Genomic DNA, 24,154 nt, shown 5'->3' with positions numbered 1-24,154 from the left:
AGTAAAAAGTAAACTCACATGTGCAAGGGCATTCAATAAAATGAGGACCAAGAGGACCAGGAAGTTAGCACCTGCCATGAAATATTTCACATACATATGCAGGCCGACGTTGCCTTCAAAGCGGCTTTCCTCCTTTGTTGGTTGCACTACCTAGAAATAGACACTAGTGTCAATTCCAGTCATCTAGCAACACTTCAAAGCAGGCTGTAGTGAACGGTAAGCAGGAAAAGTTAGCTTCTCCTGCACTCTAGTGGCTTAAAGGATGCACAGCAGGCAGGCACATGAGGAGTTTTATACATGCCTGGTTAAAAACCTTTTTCCAATTAAAATCTAGTGCTTTACATACACCTACCATTGCAAGTGGCTCTGTTCCCTCAATCAAAGAGTAACGAGAGGAAGAAAGGGAAGACATAGATGAGTTGTCAGAGAGTGCGTGGGGGAGGCCGGAGACGGGGCCTGAGAGAGGAGTGGTGTTCTGCCTCTGCTCGTCCTGGTCCTTATCCTCCTTGAGCAGAGAGGTGAAATCTAGTCCAGAGCCCTGCAACTCACTGTAGGTCCCTCGGGCCACCATCTGGCCCTGACAGAGAGAAAAGAAATGCAGTTAATAACGGCATAGCTGATTTATATTGTCATAAAGATTCTGTAGGCAACATAAAATGTAGGCTCAAGAAAATGTACTACTGCTAATATTACCAATAACAAACTCGTAGACAAAGAAATTAACAGTTTTGGCTTATTTTTTTATTTTTTTTTGGCATTTTAACTTATTTTTAACTTATTTTCCTCAAAGTCAAAAAATGTATTGCAAAAGGGCAACAGTGTTGCAAAAAACCAAACTATTACGAAACACTCCTGTTAAAGTAGAAAAGTACATTGTGCCTTTTGCCTAGCTTTAATGCTAGTTTAATGCTAATCAATATAATATTACATTGAACATGGCCATGTATACTAATTAGATGGCAGGAATTCATAAATTTCATCTTTAAATGGAGATATTAAGTACAAAAAAAGGAGCAGAAGTTCATTTTTTTAGGTTGATTTTATTTTTTCTTTGTTTTAAAACATAATAATTTGGGGTATAGAACTGTTGAAGTGTTAGCGAGCTTTTAAATACAATACATCATACAAAATAACAAACTTTTAGCAGTGGCCAAAATCTATGTCTAATAATACAAACTGTGATTAAAACTCCTTGAACGGCGGATGTACTGGTTATCATATTATTAGTTCAGTTCATCCCTTTTCAGATTATGAAACGTTTTTCCAATCGAACTCAGAGATTTTTGCCACTGACTCTGTTGCACATGTTCTCCTGGAAGTTCCTTTGCTAAATATATAGAGGAGAGTTATTAAATCAAGTGTGTAAACTGATTGGCTAAAATTTGCAACACACAATTTACACCTAATCGCGCTGATATTTAACACCAAAAAAGCCTGTCATACTTTTTGTGCTTGATACTGACATGAACTTATTCCCCCTGTGGTTAGAAAACAGCCCAACTTTTATAAATCACCCAAAAAACTAAACACAAATGCAATTTTTCCCTGTTTACTGGCCCTGGCCCTAAATGCACTGACACCCTGCCATGTGACTGGATGATTAGACGTTTGCATTCATGAGAAGTTACATAAGTGTACCTAATAAAGTTGCTGATATTTTGTATTTTAAATCAAAACTCAAGCTCACACCTCCTTTAAGACGACGATCTGATCGGCAGCCTTCAGATACTGTAGCTGATGAGTAACCAGGATACGAGGCTTCTTCCTCAGAAGTCCACAAATACACCTGCAGAGAAGAAATAACATGAAAAACTGCCAACTTCTTTTCACAAACAACAGTAAGATGCTGGCAACAGGACTTACTCCTCAAAGAGGTGCCGGCCCACCTCAGCATCCACAGCACTGAGAGGGTCATCAAGCAAATAGATATCTGCATCCTGGTACACTGCTCTAAAAAGACGCACACACAGACTTTATCTCTGTCACTGTTACCAAATAAGCCGGCATTTTTCTGTATTGTTGTCCAGCACACCTTGCTAAGCTGACCCTTGCCTTCTGTCCTCCGCTGAGATTGGCCCCTCTGTCCCCGACAATCGCCAGGTCACCACCTGGCAGCAGGTCCATGTCCTGATCAGGGTACAAAAGCAACTTTTCCCAACATTCCCATTTGCACCAGAGTACTGAAAGCCAAAATAGCTCTAACTTTGCTACAAGACTGTATTATTGACAAGCATGCTTCAAGGTGATTCTCACTCTCTTTAGGGCACAGGCTCTCAGTACTCTATCATACTTCTTGAGGTTGAGCTCCTTGCCAAAAAGGATGTTGCTTCGAATTGTACCAGGTAAAATCCAGGGTTGCTGAGAAGTGTATGTAAGCTCTCCTTTGACTTTGATGACACCACTTTCCTGGCTCAGTTCTCCCAGTATGGCACTGAGGAGCGAGGACTGAAATGCACAAACAAAAAATTAGGTTTAAACTGCAATATTTACATTTTGGGAAATACCTTTAAAATCGCTTTCTTGCTCAGAGAACTCAGCATGGAACTGGAGTCGAGAGGCCTAGCAAACCTACAAAAACTGTTTCCCAATTAGGGAGGACATTTTAGTATGTATGTATTAAACAAGCATCATATACTAATAAGGAAACTTAAGAGGCAGGGTTTCTGCTGTGAAATTGGTGGTAAACACAACAGATTTTCAGTAAGAAGTATTTAGAGTTACCTAACTCATGTCAGGCTCATGGTCATGTGTGTGCTTCACTAAATCTGAGACTTGACAACAGACCTGACCTTTCCAGCTCCAACAGGTCCAATTACTGCCAGGAGCTGCTCTGATCTCACTGCGAAAGACACGTTCTGCAAGGTTGGAGTTTCAAGAGTCTGTAAGAAAAAGTAAGCCAGTTTGAACATCGGTGTGTGTAGTAAATACACAACAATTAATTTAATTCTTGGTTCACCTACTATGCATAGCTCAAAACCACAAATTTGTCTCACAAGCATCGCAGCTGGTGTAGCATAGTGTATAATACTAGCTATGCTTCGAGGGCTCAAAAGATTGCATGCGATACATATTTAGGATGAGAGGGAAAGACGCATTTCCCAAAATGTTTCCTACCTTATTCCAGTAGCATATTAAGTCCTGAATTTTCACCATGCAGTCCTTCTTCTCTGCCACAGGAAGGCCAAGATGCTGAGGAGCAACTTCATCCAGCAGAAGAAATTGCTTACAAGAATAGTAGATTATTTGTTTTAGTTTTTATACAAAGTAATCAGAACACACTACTGGAAAATATATAGCCTCTAACTGTAATATACTTACTTTAATCCTTTCTATGCTGATGAGAGACTCAGAGACCTTCTCTATGGCACAGGGGAAAAAGAGCGTGATGGTGAGTCGCACTGCCCCGTAGAGGGAAACTGCCATGAACACTCTGCTGGCAGACAACTTGTTCCCTGTTAGTACATAAACGCAGATGGTGACAAAGATGATGACCTTGCTGGCTGCAAAGAAAGACGCCATGTTCAGGCCACGCAGGTAAGAGCTTTTCATGATCTTAGAGATTTCCATTCTGTGGAAAACAAAATAGGATGGCAGTGTTTGGCACAGTTTTAATTTTATTGCACTTTACAGTAATCTTCCTTCTAACTCACTCTAATATTCATATTAAAAAATAACTTTACAATATCACACTTGAACCTCTACAGGTAGACATTTGGAGGCTGAATATGTATATTGTTAGATCAACTGTACCTTCTGACCTCATCCACCAGCGCACCAAAAGGCTTCTCCCACCCGTACATCTTTATAACTCGGATCCCAGAAATGACTTCACTCATTGTGCGAATTCTCTCATCTGTTAAGACTGCTGTTTCAGCCCTAAGAGAAAAACTGAAACTATGGAATCAATGCAACACAACACGTGGAGGAAAAACAGCACATGTATGGCATGTTTAATGAATCTGGCAAAAGACTTCAAACCTCAGTCTTGAGAACAAACGTCCAAACATGGTCTGTACTGGCATCATAAAGAAGAAGACAGCCATTCCCGCGAGACACGACGGGCCGATCGCATACAACAACAATATTATCACAGACACTGCTTGCAGGGGACCAATCCACAGAAAGTGCAAGTATAATGTGACCTGTAAGAAAAGCATAAGCAGAAATATTGCAAAGGCAAAGAGAGTAAGGTCATCTATAATGCAAGTCAAAAGAAAAACATTAACTCAAAGATACAAGATAATAAATCCCTGCAGAAAAACCTACGTAAGGCTATAACTTCGTGTTTCTCTTTTAACACCAACACTCAAATAAATACAATGGACAAAATAATAGAAACACCTGTCAGTATATTACAGTATAGTTCAGCAGCACCACACAGCAGAGACTTCAAAATAATCAAAATAAATAAATCAATCAATATATGTATAAAACAGTTCCAAGCAAAATTTAGCAATATAGCTTTCAGGAAGGTAGCATTTAAACTGGAAGCTGAGTGCAGATATTTTCATTCACCTCGTCAAACTTGTTGACATCATTGGATAAGAGGTTCACAATCTGTCCTGTAGTTGTTTTGGCCAGTGCTGAGCTGTTAAGACACAGAGCCTTTGCGGAACAAAGGTGTAAGTTCAATTTACCACGGCAGAATTCAGAGGATGGCATTTATTTGCAGGCATATCATAATGACTCGCCTTTCGATAGATCATATGGCACACGGCCACGCGAATCTTCATCCCAGCTCGTTGAACGTGGTAGAAATAGAGATGGTGAAGGACAGTCAGACTGATGGTTGAGAGTGAGATGCCTGCAGCGTAGATGTACGCCTCAGAGACCGCAGGTGAGTTAGCTGGGTCGTAGCTCTCAAAGTACTCGATCAGCTTTCCAAGTAGCACTGGCTGAATGACTTTGATGACTTCCTGATAGCAAAGGGAATGTAAAACAGAAATGTCAGTGTATTTTACATTTTAAAGCTTCTCACTTCTTGCTGTGCACTTTCATTGTTACTTTGATATACCTCTATAAAGATGTACGATCCAATGAGCAAGTATGATTTCCAATAGCACTCAATGAGGGCCTTGGTAAGTTTAGGCGACCGTAAATCGTTTGCGGCCTGTTGAATTTCTTGATTCCAGTACCTTTGAAATGTGTCGGAAAATAGAAAGAAAACCAATTAATACTCCTGATAGGAAGATTTTCAAAGCCAGTAATAAAGCAATACACTGCTGGTGATTCCCCAGGAAAGAAGCAAAATCAATTTCTACTTAGTGTATTTTAAGAGAAGAGTGAAGGATTATAATTGTTAATTTATATTGCTCATACTAACTAACCAGGTATGGATCACTATTATCGCTATTATCACTACTGCTGATACATAATATTAACAATAAATACAATGCTACACAATGTGAACAGTATGTGGCATACACACTGCATAGCTGTCTGGATTTTACACGCTCACATCCTGTCATATCAACCTGAGACATAAACAAAGGTAAAAAGCAGGAGCAGGTTCGTGAATCCAGCTGCGGCTTTATCCACCATCAACCTCGGCCCTCTCAAAATGTATTTAACATTGCACAAAAAACTGTTCAGTTATTCTTATCCTCTCCAAACAATTCCAACAGAGTTCAACAATTCACTATTTCACAACCAATGTGAATGTAGCCTTGGTGACCTGCCAATAAGGTTCTTATGACCTCCTTACCTTGTCTGGCCCACTTCCCTGCTCATGTTTACTTTAATTTCAAATTTTGTCAAGAAGCTAGACAAAAACCATCTGGTCATTCTTACTCTGTTCTTCTATTAGAGTGGTTACTGTAACACCCCTTATTGTTACATACTAAGACTTTGCTCTCAATGCTTAATTCCAGGCCAGTCATCAGGCCCTCCTTGACATCAATGCCACATCGGCGTTTGTAGTAAAGAGAAGAATTCACCACTCAACTTTCTGCTAGTACTCTAAAATGCCATATGCACCAGACAAAGGTGCACTCTTTTCCAATAGCAGAATACCCAGCTGCGTAAAAGCCAACCAGAGATTCATGAAGGTCCCTGCCACTTCCTGGCACCTCTTTAATTGGACATCACCGATTTATGGGAGGGACTGCCCCCTGTGAGAGTGTTTGGCATTAAGGTTGACATTGTGCTTGGAGGTGAGCCCACCTATATATAGATAGCACTACTTCTCCATCTCCCACATGAGACCAAGCTCCTTACCCATGCTGCTCTTTAGCCAAATACTTGATTGTAAAAATCACTGTCTTCAGAAAAGCCTTGACATTATTAGATGTTTGTAAGATGCTAATGAAGGTATGAAACATCATTCTTCTAAAATACATGCTAAAGAGAAAGATTCACATTTTAAAATAAGTTTAATTGAGTTGAGATCTGTTGACTCTGAATGGTTTTTATACTCATCAAATTATTCACTGATCCTTTGAGCACTATGGATACTCATTGTGGAAAAGACCATTCCCATCAGGATTGCCTAAGACGGTCACTTAGATTAACTTTGCACTAATTTACCCTTCCCTCTGCAGGTAAGTAAACCAAGCCAGGAAAATCCCAGATCCCCTGAATGCAAGGTAAAACGTTTAGGTCAGTGCATTTGTTTTGGGCAACAGCAGACATACCCTCTGTCAAGAATATTTAACCATATCCCTTTATTCCTCATCTCTGCAGACCAGTGCTTATGGATTCTGCACCGCTTAACTCTCAGATTTACAGATTGATTTCTGCACTGCAACTTTATAAAACACTGTTTGCAGACTGTTTTTCAAACACAGTCTGATCCTGTATTGACATTCTCGGTCTTCTGAGGAACACCTGCTCATGTATCACACTAACGCTTAAACATCTGCGGCGTACAAGAGTGCTGTCAACCATAACTTTTATGCCCTCAGAACTACCATCTAAATATAGATGGGCCCATCTCCAGGGCACACTTTTGATGCCAAACTTCGTCAAAGGGGGCAGCCTCTCCACACACACAGGGGTTTTAGCAGTGGAGAAGGGAGTCATTTCAATCCAACTGGTACTTCCCAGGAGTGTGCAGCTCTAGCTTCAATATATAGTAGTTCAGAGTACTGGAAGTGAACAAGGTCCTGAATGCCAAATGCTGACATTTGCGCAGAAAAAAAATTGTAGTGAGTGTTACCATAAGCTGGATGTTTCTACAGTTTTAAGCTGACATTTTCACTGCCATTTCCACAATCACTGATGCTGGCAGCAAGAAAGGCCCAAAGGTGGTTTGTGTCTGTCCTCTTCAAAAGCTCTGAAATGGAAGTGAACACCAGCAGGGAAGTGGGTCAGTCAAGGTAAAGAGGTCACAAGGGCCTAGTTGACACTGGCAGGCCACAAAAGCTGGAACGGCAGTGTTTGTAAAACCCACTCCATGAAGAGTTGCTCAGAGAGGACAAGCATGATAGAACGGCCTTTTGTGCTATCTAATAAAATGTCACAGGATACAGTACCGGAGAATAAAGCAAAAATGATGGCAAATGTGAATGTGAGTTCTGTTCATGACCCTGGTTCTGTGCTGTAATACTCGACCTGATATGAAGGCGAGAGTTGCTGAAAAGTCGGAACCGTTGTCTGAATCAGTGTTTGAATTTATTAGCACGTGAGACTGTTCAGTTAGTACTTTGTATAGCTTGACTTTCAGTGGAATCACTGTTAAAAAAGGGTGCCTTTATTACAATGAGGGAAAACTGGTAGACTGATTCTATAAGAAGCACCAAACAAAAACCTTGAGTACAATCAGACATAATAAATTTAAACCACCTCTGTAGTTCCTCTCCAAGTCGATCAGATGCATCCTCCGGGAGAACTTTGTACATGTCATCCTCTTGCAGCTTCCTTCTGTATCCAATTCTGAACAAGGGATTTAGCCAACTAAAGGAAAAGTAAACAGAAGCAACTTTTTTAGGCATAATTTTGTTTTATTTTGTTTACATTTTAAAGTCATAAGTAAATACAGTACTTTTTTTTTAATCACACCACATTTATGCTTTTTAATACACACATATTGTCCTAGTTTAAATAGCTGCATGTATATAGTACATATAATGTAAATAAAATGGGTTAATTAAAAAACTGATGCTAATTCTCCATTATTACACATTACTTGTCATTGCATCACTGATATTTCAACTTTACGGCACTTTACTCTAGAACAACTCTTATTTTCAACACCACGTAACAAACTTCACTCGGTAACCGTGTGGTTTATTCAAGGGATGGACCTTGAATAACCATGGACAGGCCTCATTGGGTGGTCACAAACTGTCAGACAGGAGAGCTCTTCACTCGGTTAATGTCACAGAAAGCTGTCAGCGTGAGGCCGGTTTTCTTACCAGAAGAAAATCTTGGAGAGAAGATTAGCTGAAGCCGAAGGATTATCTTTCGCCTCCTTCCGCGGAGGTTCCATGACCCAAACAGAAAAAGCAACCTGGAGACAGTCTCTGCCTGCTGTGTGGCAGAGGGGTTGTCGATAAACAATGAGAAGTGGAAACACTGACTGAGCAGCTGAGCAGCTGGGGTAGACTCCGACTACTGTCAATACTACACCTACCGACGTCCAGCACGGGATTATCCCAGGTGGCTGTCAGCCGGTTTGGCTGTGATGAGCGCGGACGATGCGTGGCCCGCCCACTGTATGCAGATTGGCTGATACAAGAGTCCATTACAAGGCTCCCTCTGCTTCATATGAGAAACATTTTTCTGTCTGTTACAGATCCCAAGAGGGGATGGTGTCATGTTGTACCTTGTAGTAAATAGTATAATGTATCGCTCAGTAGTTCAGAGATCATGCACCCATTGTACATGATGACTCTTCTTTATGAATCTACAGTGCATTCAATTAAATGGTCAATAACGGAAAACACTGGGAGGAATAACTAAGTAGTACACGTTTATTTGAGTATTGTACGTCAACTTTAATACATTTTTTTAAGTAATCGAGTACACAAAACATACTTACAGTTATTCAACAGCTGAAGCAACTTTTTAGATTCACAATTCTGTTGTGAACCTCTGTTCTGTTTTCACATAATAGGTTGGAATAATATATCTTTCAATCGTTTCTAAGATAAGTTTTCTAAAATGCACATTACACATTTTTGACATGTGACAAGCTACAAAATACAGAATCTAAGAAGTGACCAGTGTCCAATTCAGAAGTCTCATGGTCACTGTGGCTTAAGATGTTAACTTATCAGAAGGTCGGTGGCTTGAATGCTCCTTGAGTGTTCTTTGGCATCTAAATAATGTCCTCTGGCAGGGTAGTGAACCATGAGTTGTTTCTGATGCATCCATCAGAGTGTGGGAATGTTAGGTTCAAAGCACTTAGGCACAGAAAAAGGTGCCTATGCAGATGAAGCTACAAAGCACTTGTAGCTACAAAGCACTTTGAGTATTCAAATTAACTAGAAAAGTGCTCTAATAGGTGCCAGTCCATTCGAGTTTTTATCTAAACTATTTATCAAATTATCTCAATTCAGTACAAGAGCAAAAATTAAGCAGGGAAAGTGCCAGGCCTTTGTGTTTTTTTCCAGCCCCTCTCATTTATCTGGTAATCATTTGGAAACGACCGGCCTCAACTAGACTAAAATTTCTAACTGCATATAAAGTAAGCAAAATCTGCTCCAACTTTAGCAGCTGAAACATGCAGTAAACATAGATTATTTTTTTAATTTTATATTTTTTAAGAGCATTTGTTGATAATATGCATTTTAATTATAGTAGGTATCATACTTCTATCAGATAGTTTCAGTAGTCATTTACACTGCTCATGCAATGAAGGTGGGACTTGTAACAGCTGATAAAAGGGCAACACTGGGCACAGTTTAGGGCTGACTGTTGTTATTATTGGCTCATCTCATTTCCAGAGGGAAGCTTTAATCTGACTCTTATGTCAACATGACTTGGCAGGAGTGGCTTTATGCCTGAACTTTTAGTCAATAGGTTGATTTAGTATTGGAATGAACACATATCAGTTTTTTTCTTCTTTTTTCTGTTTTAGATAAGTCTGACAGATTTCTCTTGAGTGAAACCAGGAGACATGACAAACAACATATATGTTAAAATGAGCTTGCAAATCATTAGACATTCAGTTGCTAAACAGCAGATGAACAAGAACTGGACTTTGTCACTTTGACTTTCATTTTGTTAGGATTACTGATTACTCTTTTATTATTTTTTATGTTAATGTGTTACTTGACAGTATTTTTAGATGAAAACCTGGACAAACTAAGTGAGATTTTCTCAGAGTCCCTTTCAAAATGTAATGCTTAACTGCCCACTTCCTTTACTCTTTGCGTCCACCCCTCAGCTCTGGATGTGCAGGCAAGATGTTTTGTCTGTTAATCATCTCAGTGAAACACATGTCCACGGTGTAATTTGCTAGCCTGAAAGGATTTTTATTTCTTCTTTCTTGAGGCTACTAAAAGACTGCTAACATACCTTAACCCAACAAATGTCAGGCTTGCAGATTTTGGCATTCCTCGGTGGTGTGGCTGGGTTAGGAGCCACTATCGGTGCCACAGTGTCCAATGAATGGAGGGCCACCAGCCGGGCTTCCTCAGTCATCACAGCAACGTGGGTGCTCCAGGGTCTGTGGAACAACTGTGCTGGAAATGCCATTGGATCTCTGCACTGCAGACCACATCATACTATCTTACAGCTAGAAGGTTAGATCAGAAATCTTATATTTCCCAAACAGCCAGAACATCTATGTTTATGGTTAAATAACACATGCATTATGTTGATAATCTTTTTGAGCTATAAATTTATGGTAAGGTACAGTGTGGATACTGCGGAATTGCTTCTTTAAATAGTCTTGATGTGTGGTGACTAAGTGAAACAAATGTGTCACTTTTTGTCTATTGGCAAATCTATCAGCAAAGTCCTCAAAATTCTTTAAAAGGTGAAATTCAAAAATGTATTTGAATTTTTTTTTTTAATGGAATTTTGTAAGATATGCACTTTTTATTATTTTCTTTTTCATGGAAGCATGCATTCAGTATCTGTCACAGTAGATTATGTAACACAGTCTCTGAACTCTATCTTTTGTTATTTCTGTTGCTAACATTTTTTTAGCCACAAGTACAGTTGATTGATTTCCATTAAAATGGGCCCTTAATACAAAGCAATCAAACAGTTAATTCAATTGACAATTTGCATTTCAGAGACCGATTGTGGCAAATGTGTAAATGTGTAACCTCTTTGTAGGAAATGTCAAACTGGGTGTCTCTGGGGTCCAGGTACAGGGGAAATAACCCAAGACATGTAAGCACTAACAGGCGAGAAAGACAGAAAACGACAGCATAGGTCTAAAATAAGCATAAAATACTAAAATAACTAAAATGCTTTACTTTCTCACAATGGAAAGAAACAAAAAAAAATTCAAAGAAAATGCATTTAAGTTATGTCTATAACATACCAAAATTAATTATGTTTAATCCTTTTTTTTTGTTTGTTTGTTTGCCACATATTATCAGTATTACCAGTTTCATATTTATTTTTCCACATTCTACAAAATATCGACAAAAATAATCCCAGAAAGGATGGGTGGGAAAAAAACTCAAGGTCCCTCCATATGAAGGTGGGAGATACTAGTGTACAGCCACCAGGTGGAGCTGTAATTCACATACTGAATTCAGTTGGCCTTTGTCAAAGACACCCTGATCGCCCTTTTGTTCATCTCCTATAAACACATTTCTGTTGACTCAAGGGACATTCGTCTGAGGTAAGACATCAGAGAGAATGCCATGTTGTTAATAAGTTATCTAAATGCGGCTATTTTAAGTGCATGAGGAAGTGGTGGTAACTGTTGCCTATACTGTTCGTGACTTCCCAGTGCAAGGTGAAAAATATAAGGTATCTTTTAAAATGTTTGTTTGTATTTGTTCAATGAATTAAATTTTATTTATACAGCTCCAAATCACAACAACAGTCACCTCCCCACATAGCAGACAGGTCTGGCCTGGATCTGGTGTCAAGTCGGCACTGCGGGCTGACTTCTGGCATGGTAAGTGGTATGTCATCCAGATATGGGCCAGGCCTGGCGCAGATGGCACTGTTTATGTGATGGCATGCCACATCTGGCCCGCTTATGGTTTGGTTTATGTGGCCTAGGCTCATAGAAAACAGGTCTTCCCCAGATCTGGCATCAAGCTGGCACTTCTGACTGGCTGGTATCATGGAAGGGTGTATGTCCACCAGATGTGGGCCAGTTCTGGCAATGATGGCACTATTTATATTCCTATTTTCCTATTTTAGTTCGAAGACCCAAATGCCATGTTGCAATACTATACTGCTGTGGTAACCAACATTTCAAATGCAGGTTTGACAGGTTTGTGAGTGTACACTTTATCCAAAACCTAGTGAGAGTTTGCTCGCGTTTACCACTGGGTGGCTGTAGCTCAGGCGGTACAGCAGGTCACATACTAATCAGAAGGTTAGTGGTTTGATCCCTGGATCCTCCAGTCTCCATGTCAAGAGTGGGAATGTGCATGGAAGTAGTTAAGAAGTGCTCAGTTTAGAGAAAGTGTGTGATTGGGTGAATGAGCATGTTGTATAGAGCACTTTGAGTAATCTGAGAGAGTAGGAAAGTGCTATATAAGAATCAGTCCATTCATTGAGTTTTGTCATGTTACTTTTGCACTGTTGTGTTCTGGCACATGTTGTTATTACTTGGCTTGATTAAGGTACACATTAGGCTGACATCTGGGGCCAGAGCTGAAACTGTTCTGGGCCAGCACAGGGCCAGCAGTGTGTCTGCAACTGGCCTTGTGCTGGCCCATGTTTGGGCCACCTCTGGTAAACCAGATCTGGGCCACCAAAGGGACGTTATTCTTTGCGGTATGTGGGCCACGTGTAAGCACATTGTGTGGGCCAGATCCGGGCCATACCAATTTTGCTATGTGGGTCAAGGTTCTTTATATTGTAAGGTAGACCCTGAAATAATACATACAGAGAAAAACCCAACAATCATATCATCCGCTATGAGCAAGCACTTGGGCAACAGTGGGAAGGAAAAACTCCCTTTTAACAAGAAGAAACCTCCAGCAGAACCAGGCTCAGGGAGGGGTGGCCATCTGCCGTGACTAGCTGGGGTGAAGAGAGGAAGACAGGACAAAAGACATGCTGTGGAAGAGAGCCAGAGATCAATAATAACTAATACACCTGCCCTGCCCGACTCTGCGCAAACAATCCTGCTCTAAATATGTAAAAAAAAAATTACTATGTCGTCAATATTTTTACTTATTAATAAAACTATTTAAATAGTGCCCCTCGTGTCTACTGCAGTCCGCATAAAACACACACATACCTGCAGCTACCTAGAAACTGTGCTTGAGGATGTGTGCTAAGCTTAATTTTAAACCCTTTTGTGAGATCATCGCAGTTCAACTTTTCAGGACTCTCAGTCACCAACAGCAGGACTGCGAGTCACAGTGACGTGTACCGTGGGTGGAAAACACTATAAAGGACCACTGGCCACCTGTTGAAGTTTAAGGCCAAACTCCTCCCTTCCCAATATAACAGTTCACAACACATTAACTGTAATCACAGCCTATTCATTGAACCTACTTGTGCCAAGAGCCTAGCTACATTTTCAACAAGTCTCAGGGAAGCATTCGTCCATTTCAGGTCCCATCAATTTAACTGCCAGCCACAGTAAAGTGGAGGATTCTTCTCAGCATTATGAGCAGCATGTTTCAGGAGATTGTTGCCTTTTTTTTCTCTACCGCTGGGTGGATACTGGAGTCTTCTACCTTGCCGACTGACTACTGGAAGGTGTCTTCAGATGATGGATCAGTCATTACCACAGCTTCCTACTGGTCAAATCTTTGGAAGACCTGTGTGACTGATTCAACAGGAGTATCCAACTGCAAAGAATTTATCTCGATGCTGGCACTGGATGGTCAGCTGTTCTTATTATACACCTATCATTTATCTTGGATTTTACTAGCATGCTGGATTCATTTAAACCATAGGTCTCAACTTCTGTTTATTTATTGTTAGTGTGTGTATATATATGTTCGTATGCTTACTAATACCATAGTATATGATAGCATCTTAAGACTTTTCAAATGCTCTTTTAACCTAATTTTCTGTGTTTTTATTGATCCTTTCTCATTTTCCTTAATGTGCTTAAACGTCTGCTCTTTTTATCTTTAAATCATTTTTTGAAAATTCACGTTGAAGCTTATTGCTACATCGGAATAATTCAAACCCTAAAGCCAGTCTCCAACTCATTTACCGTCTAATATGTCAATGTTTAGCCTTAGTTCTCAGAACCTGAAAACAATAAAGAAGATTTACTGGGAACCTCAGGGAGTTTTGTTCACGGCTGACTAGTTTCAGTGGTTAGCTTCCAGGCTAATGTTTGCCTCGAAATTACATTTCAATGGCATTTTTTTCACCCAAAGAAGCAGACACACTAACACAAAGTAGCAGAAACCACTTAAGGTTACTCATGACAAATTGTTTTTCTTACTTTATGTGTTAAGTTGGCCACGAGGTCAGTAGCTCATTGACCTTGTGGTCCAGACCACAAAAAAGAAGCATAGTGCAAAAAGACTCCTGTGGTTGCATTTAAGTAGTAAGATTTTTGTTTTATGCCTGTAGGTTACCTCATAGCTTGCAGGGCACTCATGATTTCCGCCGTCATTCTGGGCTTTTTCGGCTCTATATTTGCCCTTGTGGGAATGAAGTGCACAAAAATTGGAGGATCTGACAAAAACAAAGCGAGGATTGCCTGTTTTGCCGGTGTGCATTTCATTCTTAGTGGTAAGTATAGATGAACCATTTGAGCAAGAGCACATTCAGCAGTTTAAGATAATTAACATTTCCCTTTTTACTCAGGCCTGTGCTCACTCTCATCCTGCTCCATCTATGCGCACCGGATAACATCAGAATTTTTTGATCCAATGTTTATCGCGCAAAAGTAAGGAGCATGTTTGCCCTACAGAGTCTTTTAATGTGGCTTGACTTAAACATTAAAGACATAAACATTATCATTAAATTTTACTGTTTGTCTCTAGGTATGAACTTGGAGCTGCTCTCTTTATTGGCTGGGGTGGATCTGTCCTCTGTATTCTCGGGGGCACCATGTTATGCTTCTCCATTGCAGGTTCTTTTACCAGTAGGTTAGTAAGTAAGACTTACGCATGAGCACATTTTACAGGCCACTGTTTGTTGAATTATAATGGTTTTTGGCATGTAAAAATTAAGCTATGTCTTTTTCTTCACAGCAAAAGAGAGGTAAACTATATCTACAGAGGCGCTGCCTCACATTCTCGTATCTCCTCCTACCCAAAAGGGCAGGCGAAGTCTGTAAATCAGAGGCTAACTCCAGACAACAGCACCTCCTCCAGGATCCAGCACTTTGATAAGAATGTTTATGTGTGACAAATGTGAATATACTTTTGGTTAAAGCCACGTTTGGGTACTAGAAGATATATTAATTGTTAATTATAGCACAGTCTGTGTGACTTTGTGGTGTTGGTCAAACAACAGTTGAATGTACTGATATTGATTCATATCTCACCAGGAAATCAGTGTCAAATCCTTACATGTTTTTTGAAGCTGGATCTTTTTTTCTTGTTTTTATGATACAGTTTACTCTCTGGACTTGGGGGGATCAATAAATCAAAAACATTTGGCCCACAACAGAGATTTCTAATCAAATGCTTGCATCATTTTCTATTTTTGGAGCTTTTTTATGGCGATGAGCACGTTCTATTTATGTACAAAATTGGATTTGTTGGTTATGTCTTTAGCTGTATGTAGCTTCTGCGTGTCTGTCATTAATCTGTAATGACCGCAATTAAAATGATGACAGACACCCATTTATCTTGTTGAATATGACGTAACCATAAACAACCTTTGTAGTGTACAAACTTGTAGAGGGTAAAAAAACATGCTGAAATGTTTGGTGAATTATGAGCATTCTTGGTTCCTTAGCACATTGCTCTGTTTAGTTCAAACATGTTAAAGTAAATACAACTAAGTTGCAGCAAATTCTGTGTCTGTGGGGTTTTTTTTATTTTTTGTTTTTTTTAAGTGATTACCTCAGGTCAACAGAGTATTATTATGAGCTATTCTGTTCTGTCATCTTCCCTTTCCTATTCAAATTATGTGCTAATATGCTTGAGAAACGAGCAAGGTGTAAACATGATGAAGCCTTTTAAGTACATCTAAATATTGCTACAGCAATAATCAATACAGTCGTTTGAAATATCTACAGGAGAAGGTATGATCCAAAAAGTTTACAGTAAACACAGCATGAAGTGGTACAGAGCCCTCATCAACACATGACACTTATGACGTAGTTAAATGGACACCCGGGCCACATTTTACTTGAATCTAGAGCAGTAGAACAGTTAGTGAGCCAGAGTAGACGTCAATAGATTTTCTTCTTCTAAGGTCAGCACAATCCATTAAACCTGCATTAGCAGGCTTCTTGATTTCCACAATGAGAAAACGTGTGATCCAAATATCTGGCTTCTTGATTTCATCGTTGGGATGGCTGTTTGTGCTCTGCACCATGGCAATGGACTATTGGAGGATTACCAAACTCGGAGGGCAAGGAGGCTCGTACATCATCAAAGTGGCCTGGTACTGGTCCAACCTGTGGAGCGACTGTTACACAGATTCTGCGGCTGTGACCAACTGTAGAGAATACCCAGTGCTCTGGAATGTTGCTTGTATGTTGCATTTGCCTCACCAATAATTTTTATATAGATTATGTACATGCAGTCAGGTGATCAGTCATTAGTAATTTTTTTAAGTCTCATTCTTCAAATAATTGTACTCCTGACTATAATTCTGTCTGTTAATCTGTCACTTTGAATAGTATCGCCTAGTTTTGCAATGCTATTGATTAACAAGTAGAGCATGCTGTTGTTCTGGATCCATATTAAAAGTTGCGTTGACTTTGCACCAGTTCCTAAAAGTGATACTATAACTCATTTGAGAAAAAAAGGTCAGATATTTGGGAATTTATAGAAACGTCTATAAAATACCCTGCAGACTTGCTTTAATATACTTAACCTTTATTTGCTAATGCTAACTTTGAATATATAAAAAATAAGAGCTTTCTCAGTGAGCTCACTTTATGACTTGGCTCTGATTTTGTTAAACTTCCAATTCTGGCGACAGTGGCAGCTGATCATAAAAGTTTACCTACACCCAATTTTTTTTGTAAACATATATTTATTGGATTTTGTATTCATAAATATCCAACACTTTAAATTTCTTGAACATATGGCAGTAAGAAAGCAATAAAAACACAAGACACTAAAAAAAAGAAATAGCCCCCCCCAAAAAAAGCAACTAAACTGAAACAAACAAAAGACCAACAAACAAATAAAACAACAACCAAGAACAAAATACAAAATAAAAACAGATCAGGTTACGGTATACATTCCCAAATTTAGTTACATATTTTCCATTACCTTACTCTCTCGCCACCTTCTCAACTTCCCCATTTTTTAATAGATCCAGAAACATCTTCCAAATGTCAAAAAATTCTGAAGATCTTTTCCTAAATACACAGGTCAGTTTCTCAAGAACTAAACTTGATGTTACATTGTTTATCCATTAACCAATGGTTAAACAATGGCCCCCCATTAACCAAAGAGGGGCCACCAACAATTCTTCCAGCATACTGCACTACACCATTTGGCCTGGAGTAAGTAAAGGTCAACCATCTTCCTCTCTGTATGAGCGAAATTACAGTCATCTGGATAAATGCCTAAAATACAGACCTTAAGACTTAACACTATATTTTAACACTGAGCACCAAAACTTTTGAATCTTTTACGTACACCCAAATTAAGGTGTTTCCATATTCCTTAAGTCAGTTGATTGAAGGTCATGGTCTCCCCATGACCATGTATCAGATAGGCAGAAGAAAATGGATGGTTGGATGGATTCAACAAAATATATAATGTACCCTGATGGGTTTAAAAATATTCTTATTGCGTCTATAAATTCAATCTTCAAATATTCTGGACTTTATGAAGACTGCTAAAGAATACTTAAAAGAGATCATCTTTTGTACAATATTCTTCAACCATATCCAAAAGAGGGATTTATTCATATTTTTATTGACTCTCAGATTCAATGAAACGAAAAGACTTGGTGCAGCATTATGTCATCCAAGCATCGCCAAGCATCTGCTGATTGAATCTTTACAAATCTGAGAAAACATTGCAGAAACCATTGTAGATCACAATCTCTGCACTGCATAGCTGTTTTTATAGCTGTTTTATTTATACTGGTCTGATTTGATTCTCATATCAACCCCTTGTTGTTTATTATTTTTTCTCATTTTCTCCTTTCTGAACTCTTTTTGATTTGAACAGATTACGTGCAGGCAGTGAGAGGATTGCTAATGTGCGGGTTAACTATTGGATTCTTTGCTGTAGTGTGCTGCTTTGTCGGGATGGAGTGCACTTACATCGGCGGATCTGACAAAACCAAGGACAAAGTGCTCTTCGCGGGAGCAGTGCTTCATTTTGTTGGTGGTAAGCTTTGAACATACGCCGTGCTTCTCTCTGTAAATGTTTTGCCATCATTTTTTTTCCTCTGTTCACCGAAACCTCTTCACGCAGGTATGTCAGACATTGCTGCCTACTGCTTATACATCAACAGAATTGCCAGGACAGCTTTTGCTCGAAAGGTCGCATCAGGAGTTTTGCGGTACTGCTTTTTCCACTCCATACACCATTTTACATCAAATCTTTTCAAATTATAGACATATCTGCTATAAATTTTGCAGTAACTTATATTATTTAAATGATAGCATGATTTTCTCCTCGTCCTTTCACTTCTTCCAGATATGAATTAGGATCTCCAGTTTTTCTAGGATTGGCAGGAGGCTTTTTCATCCTAGTCGGGGCTGTTCTTTATGCTGTGACAGTGTATAAAGTAATCCGCAGAAAAAGGTGCCTAAATTATTCCACTTTAATCCCTTTTCTTGTCTCTACTACCACTACATCATATAATTAACATCATCAATGTTTTGAATTTTACAGCAGAGTAGTACAAGCCTGTGATGCTCACACGTACATGGCGCCTCCATCCAGAGGAAGAACCATTTATTCCGGATACTACAAACCCTCCAAGCTGTATGGGTCTAACTATATGGGCTCAGGACGATCAAGCGCCCAACTTTCAAAGCTTCAGGCAACACCAACGAAACCCTCAGACAGAGATGCATTTGTCTAGTTGGTCTGTTTTAACTCAAACAGACACTGCAATAGTTCAACTTGTAGATAGGAGGAAAGTAATTTTTTGTCATGTTTTGTTTCCTTTAGATCACTTCATACTCAGTCATATTCACCTCGTGAATAAAACAGATGTGCAGTCTTAGTCTTGTGTTTGTACCAGTGGTTGTCATAGTCTTGTGTTTACACTTATGTTATAATTGCTGTGATTTAACTAAAAGCATTTTCTGTCATTAAGAATCTCACTGAAACACCTATGACGATGAACAGATGTATATATCAATTAATATATCAATATCACTTTGATCACCACCACACTGCTCAGTTTAAACCTTCGATAAAGATGTCCAATATTTTATTGGCAAAATCACACCTTTATAAAGATATTAGTGCAATTATTATGCATTTCATCCAAAGAAATGAGTCTTCTCCTTGTTTTATGTGTAAAGTAACAACTCAATGGTGCACAAAACTAAAACTATTCTCGTCGGGAGACTGAGTATCAACAACAGCCACGCTGATGGAAATGATCTTTCCAAAACAAACAGGTGCAGTCTGAGGCATAACATGTTATGGTGTTCTCTTGTAGTTGTGTGTCTGTGTTTAAGTGTGTATAAAGGGGACTTGGAGAATTAAAAAAAAACAAAACAGATGAACGATAGATAAACCTGTGTATTTATACAGAGGTCAACACATGAAAAGTGGCACTGTACAAGATTTTAAACTTTATTTTGAATGGCTTAAATAAATGTTCTCTGAATGAGAAAACTTGTATTTTGACTCCTTCTTCTTTGACTATATAAACAACAGCATCATCCTATGAAGCGCCTTGAGGCGACTTATGTTGTGATTTGGCGCTATATAAATAAAATTGAATTGAATTGAATTGAATCCTGCAAGCTATTTGACTTCAAAATATAATTAAAAAAATGAATGTATAAATTACATTATTAATCATAGCTGTTAATTACTTAATGTCTATATTACTTGCAGCTTGCAGCTGGAGATGATTTTAGTGAACTTTATACTGCTGGTAAGTTTTGTTAATAATATATGCTTATATATGAGTAGATGTGTATTAACATTAAAAGATTAAGTATGCAAATAGTATGGATTCATTGGTGCATCACTAATAATTCAGGTAATGAAATCCTACCTAGAAGGCTTATTATTTATTTATTATTTATACTGTTCCTTCTCAAGTAGCGTTTCAAATAGAGAAATGTTTTGTCACGTATCTAAGTGACTTCTTCAGGGGGGCGGTGCCACTGCATGCCCTCCTCTATTCAGCACGTGAGAAGGGAGTTCAAAGAAGACAGTTCTGGAAAAAATGCACTGTGGTTTGTGTTAAGGAGCTTAGATTTGTTAGTAGTCTGTCTTGGTGCTGAAATCTGAAGCAATAATGGGTTATAGGACTATGGTGATGTACATGGAGATAGGCTGCTTTGTAGTATGTGTGTGTGGATGGATTCTGGTCTGCTCCACAATGCCAACAGATATCTGGACCTGGTCTGAAGTCAGCAACGTGGTCCTGGCGACATCAAACTACTACTCGAACTTGTGGAAGGACTGCATATCTGATTCAACTGGAGTATCTGACTGCAAGGGAATTCCATCCATGCTGGCACTGAACTGTAAGCAAACCGTCCCTCAGAATACCGTAAATTAAAGATAAAAACCCAGTGAACTTAGTGCCTTTAACCGCTTTTTTTCTGCTTGTGGACAGGGGACATTCACATGTGCCGGGCTCTTATCATCATCTGTATTATCCTGTGTTTCTTCGGATCAATTTTGGTCTTAGTTGGAATGAAGTGCACTAAGATCGGAGGGTCCGAGCTTGCTAATGCAAGAGTAACCTTTGCCGGAGGGATGAACTACCTTATAGGAGGCAAGACAGAAATTTGTTTGAACTGAGTCACATTGTTAGATATTGCACTGTTTAATATTTAAGTAATTGTGTGAGTATTGTTTCAGGGATGTGTTCTATGATTGCTTACTCCTACTATGGAAATAAAATAAGAGCTGAGTTTGAAGATCCAAACTACATGGAACAGAAGTATGTAGCAGATATATATGATAAGTCTGCGTACTTGATGACTCACATTTAGATCATTGTTTTTCCTATGAGGGAGAATTGCACTTGAAATATTCTTGTATTTATTGGCAGGTTTGAAATAGGAGTAGGTGTCTTCATTGGCTGGGGAGGCTCTACCTTACTTATTGTTGGAGGACTTATTTACAGTATCTTTGCAGGAAGAGAAGGGTGTCACTCAAGGTAAAATACCGCTTCTGTGTCATTTGTTTGTTTGTTGTTGTTTTTATAATTAGCCAACCTCAGTCTGCAATACACAATTAGAGTCATGAATTCATTTTCGGAATTGTACCTTGACAGCTCAAAGAGGTATGCTACGCATCAGTTCCAAGATGCCTACACTTTTGTTCCAACACAAAAAAGCGTTGTGTCTTTGGCTTCCACAGAGATTAGTAGGAGTAAAAAACCAAGGACGATCAGCAGCAGCAGAGCCAGTAGCATCTCAGAGATCAACAGTGTCACCAAGACATCGGTCACTTATTCATATGTGTGACTAACCTACACAGAATTATTTTTGTTTTTCTTTCACAAAGAATGTGTGTGTTTTACTTTGAGAGTCATTAAATGTCAAATCAAGTATTTGTCTTTACAACACTTTTGTGATTATGAAACCAAAAGTGTTACTAATAATAATACGGGCATCCTGAAACAATGGAATTTTTTTTTTTATTGATGGCAACACAGCTTCAAGCTACTTCTAAGAGCTGTTTAAGCTTTCAACTGTGACATGACAGGACATATTTACTACATTAATTTTTCCACTATCATGAAACAAAATTGTGTTTTCCCTGCATCTGCATCAAGGTGCATCATTTAAAATTAATAAAGCATAACAGAAATGTAAAGTGCACATTTGCGTATGAATGGTGGTGCTTTGTTTGCATATTGAGGAGAACACATTGAACTTGGGTTTTGAGGGGTACCTCCCCAGGGAATTTTGAGTATCGAACGCACCATTTTTTCCTTCTGGTTACTTTTATTAATCACACAGTTTGTACTTTTTTTTTTTTTTTTTGAAGCAGTTTATATAGAAATTATCTTTATTCTTAAAGACAATAAAACAATAGAGAGTAATGAGTTGGCAATTTTGTTTAACGAGAGGCTACTTTTTGTCTGTCTTTGGTACGAGCAAATAATGTATTGAACTTCACATACTGTTCATATTCTATACCTGGACAGTATAGTCTGGGTCAAAAGTTCCTTCATAATAAGGGTTTACAACAGCTGAACTACACACCTATTTTTTTTTAGGTTTTACATTACTCAGTTCTTATGTCCTGTTTTATCTAAGACATGAAAACACAACAGTTATAACAATTTAAATATGTCAAGAGACGCTGTGTGGCAGGCGGGAGTTGGACCCAAGATGCAGGCACTCAGGCACGAGGTTTAAACACAAAAAACTCAGCTTTATTTACTGGCAGGGAAAAAGCATACAAAAGCAAGCTAAACTCACAGGGAGACACAGGGAGATCCACACAGCATGAGGGACGACGTGACACTGACTCAGAGAAACACAGGGTTTAAATACAATGGGAAGTAATGAGGGCAGTGGGACACAGAAGGAGGGCACGGCTGGGAGAAATCAGAACTGACGAGACAAGGAAGCAAAGTAGAACACATTCACATAAGACACAGACCTTCAAAGTAAAACAGGAAGTATAACACAGAGACGCGAACTTGACACGGTGGAGACAGCAACTAAGAAACACAGAGACATAAACCATAAAGCAGAGGACTCTAAGAACCAAAATACACAGAGGGAAATACTAAGCTTGGAACACAAGAAACTAGACTCGAGGGAGTAACAAAAGACCAACCATGAGAGCATAATTCACAATACAGAGTGACAGAAAACACAAGAAACTCGAAACATGCAAAGACACAGACCAAGAAACACAGACTTACACAGAACAGAGGGGGCACAGAGAAACATGAAGGGCAAGGGATCCAAACTAGAAACCATAGAATAAATCACACGAGCACAAAATACAAGAATCACAAATAACTAAAAACGCTGGGTCAGGAGACCCAGGATCCCGACAAAATATATGAATCTGAAGGTGACATGCAAGTGTTTCCCACACTTATTGAAATGGCAGCTCAGGTGACTTTACAATCTTATGACCCCTAGGCCTAAACCCTAAATCTCTGTTTTAATCTCAGTTCAGGTAATCTCAGTAATAATAAATGTAAGAATAAATGGATTTGAATTTTTTTATTGTTATATTAACATTAGCATTAGCATTTGTGCTTGCGCATGCAAAGCAGAAGCACCAACAGCGTCATGTAATATACTTGCATTTATGTGGCACTTTCTAATGTTACTGACAAACTCAAAGTAACTTTAATTAAAGGTCACACTTTAACCATACATTCATACAGCACTTTCAATTCAGTTTTATTTATGTAGCCCCAAATCATAACAACAGTTGCCTTAAGGTGCTTTATATTTTCAGGTAAAGATCCTACAATAATACAGATATATTCCCAACAATCAGATAACCCCCAATGAGCAAGTTCTTGGCAACAGTGGAAAGGAAAAATTCCCTTTTAACAGGAAGAAACCTCCAGCAGAACCAGGCTCAGGTAGGGGCAGCCATCTGTCTCCATTTAGTAGGGGTGAGGGGCAGGAGACAGAACAAAAAACACACCATGGAAGAGAGCCAGAGTAGCACATAAACGCATAGTGAGTGAAAAGCTTTATTCTCTACACTCCAAGCACTTTATCTACCTCACATTCACAGCCAGCTTTGCATCACCAATTAGCCTGACATTCATGTCTTTAGATTTTGGGAGGAAGCTGGAGTATCTGGAGAAAACG

At 39.0% G+C, this 24,154-nt stretch overlaps 4 protein-coding genes across 6 annotated transcripts in view; 3 read left to right on the top strand and 1 right to left on the bottom strand.

The window, feature by feature from the left end:
- The window catches only part of LOC308410002 (ATP-binding cassette sub-family C member 4-like), a 37,175-nt gene extending 28,715 nt beyond the window's left edge, over nucleotides 1-8,460 (bottom strand). The window contains exons 1-16 of the mRNA XM_080903050.1: nucleotides 8,355-8,460; nucleotides 7,783-7,893; nucleotides 5,015-5,135; nucleotides 4,692-4,916; nucleotides 4,516-4,605; nucleotides 3,979-4,142; nucleotides 3,751-3,876; nucleotides 3,319-3,568; nucleotides 3,115-3,222; nucleotides 2,790-2,879; nucleotides 2,254-2,445; nucleotides 2,033-2,127; nucleotides 1,864-1,950; nucleotides 1,690-1,786; nucleotides 353-577; nucleotides 19-150 (exon numbers count right to left, since the gene is read on the bottom strand). Of these exons, the coding sequence (XP_080759176.1) occupies nucleotides 19-150; nucleotides 353-577; nucleotides 1,690-1,786; nucleotides 1,864-1,950; nucleotides 2,033-2,127; nucleotides 2,254-2,445; nucleotides 2,790-2,879; nucleotides 3,115-3,222; nucleotides 3,319-3,568; nucleotides 3,751-3,876; nucleotides 3,979-4,142; nucleotides 4,516-4,605; nucleotides 4,692-4,916; nucleotides 5,015-5,135; nucleotides 7,783-7,893; nucleotides 8,355-8,428 (2,187 nt within the window). The 5' untranslated portion in view covers nucleotides 8,429-8,460. The remainder of the gene's footprint in view (nucleotides 1-18; nucleotides 151-352; nucleotides 578-1,689; nucleotides 1,787-1,863; nucleotides 1,951-2,032; nucleotides 2,128-2,253; nucleotides 2,446-2,789; nucleotides 2,880-3,114; nucleotides 3,223-3,318; nucleotides 3,569-3,750; nucleotides 3,877-3,978; nucleotides 4,143-4,515; nucleotides 4,606-4,691; nucleotides 4,917-5,014; nucleotides 5,136-7,782; nucleotides 7,894-8,354) is intronic.
- Nucleotides 8,461-10,399: 1,939 nt separating this feature from the next.
- LOC308410249 (claudin-10-like) lies at nucleotides 10,400-15,946 on the top strand. 2 transcript variants are annotated; one of them, XM_080903485.1, is made up of 6 exons: nucleotides 10,400-10,688; nucleotides 13,754-13,924; nucleotides 14,632-14,793; nucleotides 14,869-14,950; nucleotides 15,048-15,152; nucleotides 15,258-15,946. In XM_080903485.1, exons 1-6 carry the CDS (start codon nucleotides 10,475-10,477, stop codon nucleotides 15,412-15,414), a joined length of 891 nt encoding a protein of 296 aa, XP_080759611.1. In that variant the 5' UTR covers nucleotides 10,400-10,474; the 3' UTR covers nucleotides 15,415-15,946. The 2 variants fall into 2 exon arrangements, with proteins under 2 accessions (XP_080759611.1, XP_080759610.1); XM_080903484.1 differs by lacking the exon at nucleotides 13,754-13,924.
- Nucleotides 15,947-16,372: 426 nt separating this feature from the next.
- cldn10l2 (claudin 10-like 2) lies at nucleotides 16,373-19,974 on the top strand. 2 transcript variants are annotated; one of them, XM_080902745.1, is made up of 5 exons: nucleotides 16,373-16,712; nucleotides 18,438-18,536; nucleotides 18,624-18,711; nucleotides 18,849-18,956; nucleotides 19,047-19,974. In XM_080902745.1, the coding sequence occupies exons 1-5, from the start codon at nucleotides 16,481-16,483 to the stop codon at nucleotides 19,237-19,239; spliced, it is 720 nt and encodes a 239-aa protein (XP_080758871.1). In that variant the 5' UTR covers nucleotides 16,373-16,480; the 3' UTR covers nucleotides 19,240-19,974. The 2 variants fall into 2 exon arrangements, with proteins under 2 accessions (XP_080758871.1, XP_080758870.1); XM_080902744.1 differs by having other exon boundaries at nucleotides 18,375-18,536.
- Nucleotides 19,975-20,600: 626 nt separating this feature from the next.
- Nucleotides 20,601-22,275, top strand: LOC308409828 (claudin-10-like). The gene is made up of 5 exons (XM_080902827.1): nucleotides 20,601-20,872; nucleotides 20,965-21,126; nucleotides 21,213-21,294; nucleotides 21,406-21,513; nucleotides 21,631-22,275. Exons 1-5 carry the CDS (start codon nucleotides 20,641-20,643, stop codon nucleotides 21,821-21,823), a joined length of 777 nt encoding a protein of 258 aa, XP_080758953.1. The 5' UTR covers nucleotides 20,601-20,640; the 3' UTR covers nucleotides 21,824-22,275.
- Nucleotides 22,276-24,154: the final 1,879 nt, after the last annotated feature.

This window comes from Rhamphochromis sp. 'chilingali', assembly GCF_963969265.1.
Source record: "Rhamphochromis sp. 'chilingali' genome assembly, chromosome: 14".
In the NCBI taxonomy this organism is placed as follows: Eukaryota; Metazoa; Chordata; class Actinopteri; order Cichliformes; family Cichlidae; genus Rhamphochromis; species Rhamphochromis sp. 'chilingali'.
This window is presented reverse-complemented; position numbering and strand designations above follow the sequence as displayed.